At 36.9% G+C, this 7,521-nt stretch overlaps 1 protein-coding gene across 2 annotated transcripts; it reads left to right on the forward strand.

Annotated features, from left to right (window-relative positions):
• The first annotated feature begins 1,666 nt into the window (after window positions 1–1,666).
• On the forward strand, window positions 1,667–7,016 carry LOC107800519 (uncharacterized). 2 transcript variants are annotated; one of them, XM_016623706.2, is made up of 4 exons: window positions 1,672–4,756; window positions 5,595–5,706; window positions 6,437–6,491; window positions 6,660–7,016. In XM_016623706.2, exon 1 carries the CDS (start codon window positions 1,878–1,880, stop codon window positions 4,641–4,643), a length of 2,766 nt encoding a protein of 921 aa, XP_016479192.2. In that variant the 5' UTR covers window positions 1,672–1,877; the 3' UTR covers window positions 4,644–4,756; window positions 5,595–5,706; window positions 6,437–6,491; window positions 6,660–7,016. The 2 variants fall into 2 exon arrangements, with proteins under 2 accessions (XP_016479191.2, XP_016479192.2); XM_016623705.2 differs by having other exon boundaries at window positions 1,667–4,756; window positions 6,437–7,016.
• Window positions 7,017–7,521: the final 505 nt, after the last annotated feature.

Consider the following 7,521-nt stretch of genomic DNA (forward strand, 5'->3'; position numbering starts at 1 on the left):
TACTTTTATATTTTGTTGGATATGTTTTAAAACACTGACTTTTTCTTATATCTACCAGGATTGGATTAGCCGTTTTGCCAATGACTTCCAGAGGAGATGTCAGTCTGAAATGTTTGAATTTCTATTAGCCCCTTTTCTAAGGCTTCTTACTACAAGAGCCCATATTATTTTAAGGCCATTTACAGTAAGAGCCCATATTATTTTAAGGCTTTTTACAATAAGAGCTCATATTCACAATCTGACTTCAAGCAGTCCAAGCTTGTTACGATAGGCCAGCCTGCTTTGAGTTATAGGCTTCTTTGGGAATATTTTTGGGCAAGTTACACATTTGGTCACTTACGTAAAAATAATTACATTCGCTAGCCAAATATATAAATAATATGTATATTATATATTATACATTAATGTATAAAAATTATATATTTGCTGACTGTTATTTTCGGAGACACTATACTACAGACAGGGTATCAAAAACTAGGTCTGCATATAATTCTAAGATTTTTTTAACTCATGGTTTAACTGTATGTATAGGAACCAAAAATACAGAACTAGGAAGAAATATAACATTAACTTAAACTGAGATATTTCCTATTTAAGGTTAGTGGTCCGAAATTTTACCCCTTTTTCATTTCTCACAATTCAAAACTTGTATATTATTTTATGTATAATAAAAGTTTGTTCACACGTCTCATATCTAAAAGAGACGAGGATATTGAGCAACTTAAAAGTTCCTTTCTCAAATTGTACGTGCATTTTTTCTATTAATTCCTTATTGACTTTAACATCCTTTCCAAATCAACAACAACAATAATAAACTCAGAATAGCACCACAAGCTTTGTCTGGGAAGGATAAGAGTGTACATACACCCTACCCTTGCCTTTCAAATGGCAGAGATACCGTTTTCGATAGACCTTTGATTCAGGAAGGAAAAAGGAGAGAGGCAATACCAAGCAAACCATTTTGACAACCGAAGCAAAAATACAAAACTAACACTAACTCGCTAAGTAATGCAATGAGAAAATCGAAACAAGGCAGCATCAGGTAATAACGGAAATCTAGGGATAAAAAAATACAAGAATACTAAGTGATGTATTAAAGCTACTGTTACAAATAAGGACAACACTCGCCTGCCTAACCCTCTACCTTTATTCTTAATCTCCACACATTCCTATCCATAGTCATGGCCTCAATTAGCTAGAGCAATGATATCTCGCCTAATCATCTCTTTCCAATACTTCTTCGGCCTGCCTCTACCTCTTCGTTGGCCCTTCAACGCCCAACCTCTCACACCTCCTCACCGGAGCATTAGTGTCTCTCCTCTTAACATGTCTTAACCACCTAAGTCTCGCCTCCTGCATCTTATCCTCCACAGGGCCCACACTCACTTTATACTGAATAATTTTATTTTTAATTCTATCTAATCTGATATGCCCGCACGTGCATTTCAACATGTCACCTTCGTCTTAATGACCTTCATTTCATCCATCTCAACATCCATCTCACACCTCCTCATTTCTAATTAAATTAAAATTCAAAGAGTAATTAAAACAAAATAAGATTTTTTTAAAAAAATATGCATGAAACCATACAATTAAATTTTTATCAAGAGAAACATTTTCTCAAATATTGATTTAAATTGGTTTGTCCGAATTGTTAACTTATTAAGGGGTTGACGTTCATCTTTTCCACTTTTACGAGTCCAAGATAGAAGTAGAGCAACCAAAAAAAGCACCCATTGCTCCTCCCATGAGTCTCCACTGCAAAACTACAGGCATCCTTTAACCTTTCTTAGATCCGGGCTTTGATTCAGATCCTCTAGCATTTTAACTGCTTATGTGCAACGCCCCCACAAGTTAATTTATTCATATTAGAAATTATGAATCTGCTACTCTCAAAGCAAGCCTTTGTAATCAAGAAAGCAAGGCATGTTTCATTTTGTATTGAATCAAGGCGCTTCGCGAACATTCCCGGAGAAAATAAATCAACTGCTGAAGAAATCTCGGCGCTTCTGAAACATAAAAACTGGAATTTCCTCTTGGAGTCGTCGGGAATCCCTCAAAAGCTCAGTCCAGATGTGGTCCACTCCGTGCTTGATCGAAACAAATTGGTTGTTAACCCAAAACGCCTGCTTGACTTCTTCGACTGGTCAAATCACAAATTGGGTGGTACTCAACACATTGATTCTTTCTCTATTCTTGCTTTGACTTTATGCAATTCAAACAATTTTGCACCCGCCAACCATATGTTTGATGAAATGCTTCAGAGAGGATATGCAGTGATGGATATTCTCAGCTCGTTGGTTAAATGTTTTAAGGAATGTGATAGCTTTAGCTCGAAACCTGTGGCGTTTGAGTTGCTAATTGACGCTTATAGAAATAAGCGTATGCTAAATGAGGCTGTTTCGGCATTTTTGGGTTTTAAAAACGAGGGCTTTCCCCCCAGCGTGTTGTGTTGTAATACATTGTTGAATGAACTATTGAAGGGCAATAAAACGGAATTGTTTTGGAAGGTATATGAAGGAATGCTGGAGAGCGAGATGAGTCTTGACGTTTACACCTACACCAATGTGATTAATGCTTATTGCAAGGTTTGTAATGTTAAGGACGCCAAAAGACTTCTTCGTGTTATGGAAGAGAAGGGGTGCAGTCCAAATTTGGTTACATACAATGTGGTTATCAGAGGCTTGTGTGGGACTGGTACAGTTGACGAAGCATTGGAGCTAAAGGAGTCAATGGAAGCAAAGGGATTGGTTCCAGATATCTATACCTACAGCACACTTATTGATGGATTCTGTAAGAAAAAGAGGTCCAGGGAGGCAAAACTGATTTTGGTTGAGATGACTGACAGAAATTTGGTACCTTCCGCCTATACTTGTGGTGTGCTGATTAATGCTTTATGCAACTCTGGAGATCTCTGTCAAGCGATTCTTGTTTTGGAGAAGATGATTGCAGCTGGGGCGAGACCAAATGCTATCATCTATACCCCCATTATAAAAGGCTATGTAGAGGATGGTAAGTTTGACGAAGCAAAAAAAATTGTGCAGGATATGTGGCAGAAAGGTATCTTGCCTGATATTTTATGTTATAATACAATTATTACTGGGCTCTGCAAGGTGGGAAGGATAGATGAAGCGAGAATGTGTCTTGTTGAAATGGAGAGGAGAAAATTGAGGCCGAATTCATATACTTTTGCGGCTTTTATTTCTTGGTATAGAGAGGCAGGGAATATGCAAGTTGCAGAACAGTACTTCTGGGAGATGCTAGATCGTGGTGTAGCACCTAATTATGCCACTTTTACATCTATTATTGATGGGTACTGCAAATATGGGAATATAGCGCAAGCATTTTCAGTACTGAATCGCATGCTTGAAATAGGACGACTGCCAAATGTTCAGCTTTATGGTATTCTTATCAATGCTCTCGCAAAGAATGGAAAATTGTCAGATGCCAGGAATGTTTTATCTGAGCTTTATAACAAGGGTCTAGTTCCTGATGTGTTCACTTACACCTCACTCATTTCTGGTTTCTGCAAGCAGGGTAATTCGGAAGAGGCTTTTCTACTACTTGATGAAATGTGTCAGAAGGGTGTTAGGCCAAGCATCGTCACTTATAATGCCTTAATAGGTGGTCTTTGCAAGTCCGGTGACCTTTCAAGAGCTAGGGAAGTGTTTGATGGTATCTCTGGAAAGGGTTTGGCACCAAATGCTGTGACTTATTCCACAATCATTGATGGTTACTGCAAAACTGGTGATCTAAATGAGGCATTTCGCTTATCGGATGAAATGCCTTCACAGGGTGTTCAACCGGATGCCTTTGTATACAATGCTCTTCTTCATGGATGCTGCAGGGCAGGAGAGACGGAGAAGGCATTGTCATTATTCCATGAAATGGTAGAGAAGAGAATTGCATCTACTCTTACTTTCAACACATTAATTGATGGGTTATGCAAGTTAGGAAGAATGAGTGAAGCACTGGAGTTGGTGAAGGGTATGTCTGATAGGCACCCACCTGATCATGTAACTTTTACCATTTTAATAGATTACTGTTGCAAGAATGGAGTTATGAAAGAAGCAGAGGATCTTTTCCAACAGATGCAAGAGAGGAAACTGATACCAACCATTGTGACATACACTTCACTCATACAAGGTTATCACAGATTAGGTGACAAATTGAAAGTGTTTTCACTATTTGAGGAGATGGTGGCTAGGGGTATTGAGCCTGATGAAGTAGTCTACAGCTTGATGGTTGATGCACTTTACAGAAAAGGGAATCTACATAAAGCCTTCAGTCTTTGGAATGAACTTTTGGATAAAGGTCTTTTGAAAGGACATGTAAGTGAAACATTAGTGCAGTCTTGGTGTGAGAAGGGAGAAATTTCTGCACTATTGGCATCACTTAATGAAATAGGAGAGCAAGGTTTTGTACCTAGTCTTGCTATGTGCAGTACTTTAGCCCAAGGATTAGATAAAGCAGGATATTCTGAAAAATTACCAATGGCTCTGGAGACCATGGTAAAGTTTTCCTGGATCTCTAATTCCTTGACTTCAAATGACTTAATCACGCGTTGTCAAATGGATGGGCATACTGAAAGTGTTAGCAACCCTCCAAAGCAATCAGCCTTTGAAGTTGCTCTTCAAGCCTAGCTCAACAAGAATACTTTATGCTGGATTGTTCTGTTCTTTCTGCAGTTCCTGACTATGGATGCCGATGGCGAAGCACCCACATCAAAGTTGAAAGCATCCTGATCACAGTAGAGGTAATCTGACTTTGATTAACTAAATGAATCTCCTTTCAGGAAAAGATGGGGGGAAAAAACTTCCTGTATATCGTGAATCCTGTTCAGTTTTTCTTGTACTTATTTTTTTCCCTGTGAATGCATGAAATTGAAATTGAATGTGCTGCAGAAATCATGCATGAAGTTGAAATTGAATGTGCTGCAGAAATCATGCATGGAGTTGAAACTGGATATGTGAAATCAGACCTTTGTTTTCTTTGTTTTGTTAATGTGGTTTAGTGCTTTCTCTTTGGGTCTTTCTATAAGTTTTGCATGGAGGTCAGACACTGCTTGAATATATTTTTGTTCTGTTTGCAAGCAATAGCTCATTCCCCTGTTGCTGAAAAAAAGCTTTATGTTATTTTGTGGTTGCATATATAGCCTGTCTTTTCTGTTTTATGGGATTATGACCTTTTTTCTCTGATCTCATATAAGTTATGGAATACATGCTTGAAGCTAGCTTACTAAGAAGTGCTGATATTTCAGTGAGGTGTCCTTAGTTCTAGGATACAACTAATTGGATTGAGATCCCTTCTTATTGAATCAAGACCTGAACAAATTAGAATGAAAAAGTAGAACACACACAAGAAAGGTTCCTTCAGTCACAAATTTCTAAGCTTAGTGAAGTGAATTTTCTTGTGCTTCCCTTCGGTATCTCCTGTTTAATTTTTATGTGAGAAAAGAAAAATCAAGGCTTAGTCATAATGCACCTAATTAAGATAAAAACCTGTCTTGTGAATTCAGTTTCTTGTGTCTTTAAATAAATCTTACTCTAATGTGGAAAATTGATGTCATTTTGCTGATTAAGTGTTATTTTCAGGTGATTTGGTCCACTGCTGCACCATTATTTTATGGTATATATTGCCTGAGCTCCTTCTTCTAGACACTGACCTTCCAATGAAATTGGAGCAATTATCCTACTCAGGACAATGGTCAGAGCTATTACCAGTACTAGCTTTCTACTAGCAGATACTTTACACTTTTTCATTTTTGAAAATTTAGTCAAAGTTGTCTGTTCTACTTCTTCCACCTTCCAAGTTTATGTTGACAGGACCTATGTGATTGATATGTCGTGTTACGGTCCTTTTAGGTAAAACTGAAGAAATGAACATGACTTGAAATAATCTGAAAACCCATAGATGCTGTTGGAATTTAATAGATATTATCATCTATGTTCCATTTGCCTCATGATATAGGATCACAACAATCTGTCGGTGAAACCGTCTTCATGCTTTAATGATATTAACTCTACGCAAGAAATGTTCCTTCTTATATTTGTCGCATTAGAATGAAGATAACTCATCTGCTATGTACACTCACTTCTGGATTAGGGCAGTGATTGTATTTATATATACAAAATTTCTGTATGTAACCCAGTATTTTCTTAATGTGGGTTTTGAATGTTGATAAAATTCTTGCTTATTTATTGTAAGAAAAAGAAGATGGCTCGTCTGCTTTGTCATGTACTGTGTCTTTTGATGTCTCAGCATTTTCTTATCTGGCCCTGCTCGCCAAACACTTGAGTTATAAGAACATTGATATTCAAAGACCTTGAGGTTATTTAGGGATAATACTAGCTCGATGAATAATTTCTCTTTGAAGTTGATCGGCCTTATTCATGACATCTTATTTTCTTTCTTTCTATTACCTTTTTGTTGGCAGAGTTAGCGGGTTCATATTTTTGTTCTTACTGTGCAACCAGATTGTGGTTAGAGAGGTGAGACTACTATTTATTTTGTGGTATCTAAAATCAGGTGTACTAACAAATGATGAAGTTTCAGCAGAAGTTATTTGCCTGCAAATGGTGGAACTCAAAGAAGGTTCATTCATTTGTTTGGTCTGCCTTATGCTCATGTTATCTGATATAGGCTGTTTCCATTTAAAGGAGCAAACGATTTGTACCACTGCGGTTTATGTATGAAGATAAGTGTAGTTCTTTCCTTGGAACTTGTTATATCAAAAGAGAGCAAAGGAACTTGCTACATTATTCTTCTGTTCGATGGTCCCTCTGCTTATGTCGTCCCCTATCAATGGTATGCACATTGAAGTAACTGAAGTAATATGCCTACTGTTTACTGTATAAAGGCTAGTAATATCAAAAAGAATACTTGCTAGCTCATTATCTGATTGCTGCAGATCCTTGACTCACTAGCTGATTATTAAATGTTTTATAAGGCTTTAATGATTTATTGTACAAAATTCGCACTTAGTCACTGGAAAAGGAACAAAATATTTTGATGAACGTTTGCCCAGTTGAGCCTTTGCAAATCGCTGATGATTCATTCATAATTAATAAGTTGATATCCTTTGGCCATTGCTGCATCATTCATTATACACGTCCTCTATTATACTCTTTAACTGAAAGTTCAAGATGTTACTTACTCATAGCAAGCAGTTACCGATAATTTTGTTGCCATGGGTGTATTTCTTATTTGCTAATCACAGACCATTAAGATCAATATCAAGTTCTACAAGTAAACTACAGAAGTCTGATTAACTTTTACCTTATATAAAAAATTCTGATTGTTACGCCGAATATTTCATTTTCCAGTCGCTTTCGGTACAAAAACACAAGATACTGTTCCTTCTCTGTATCCTAAATTTTAGCATATCAAACAAGTAAATCAGTAACTTAAATTTATATATTGCACCGAGAAACTGATAATTTTTTTAATTTTTTTATTTTCTCCTTCAAAACGAAGCCACTGAAATAATTGACCTCAACAACAGAAAAAAAAACACCAGGA

The sequence above is a fragment of the Nicotiana tabacum genome, chromosome 4 (genome assembly GCF_000715075.1).
Source record: "Nicotiana tabacum cultivar K326 chromosome 4, ASM71507v2, whole genome shotgun sequence".
Taxonomy (NCBI): domain Eukaryota; kingdom Viridiplantae; phylum Streptophyta; class Magnoliopsida; order Solanales; family Solanaceae; genus Nicotiana; species Nicotiana tabacum.

Excerpts from the sequence above, each read along its gene's own strand:
- LOC107800519 (XM_016623705.2), top strand. The coding sequence starts at position 1,878 with ATGAATCTGCTACTCTCAAAGCAAGCCTTTGTAATCAAGAAAGCAAGG.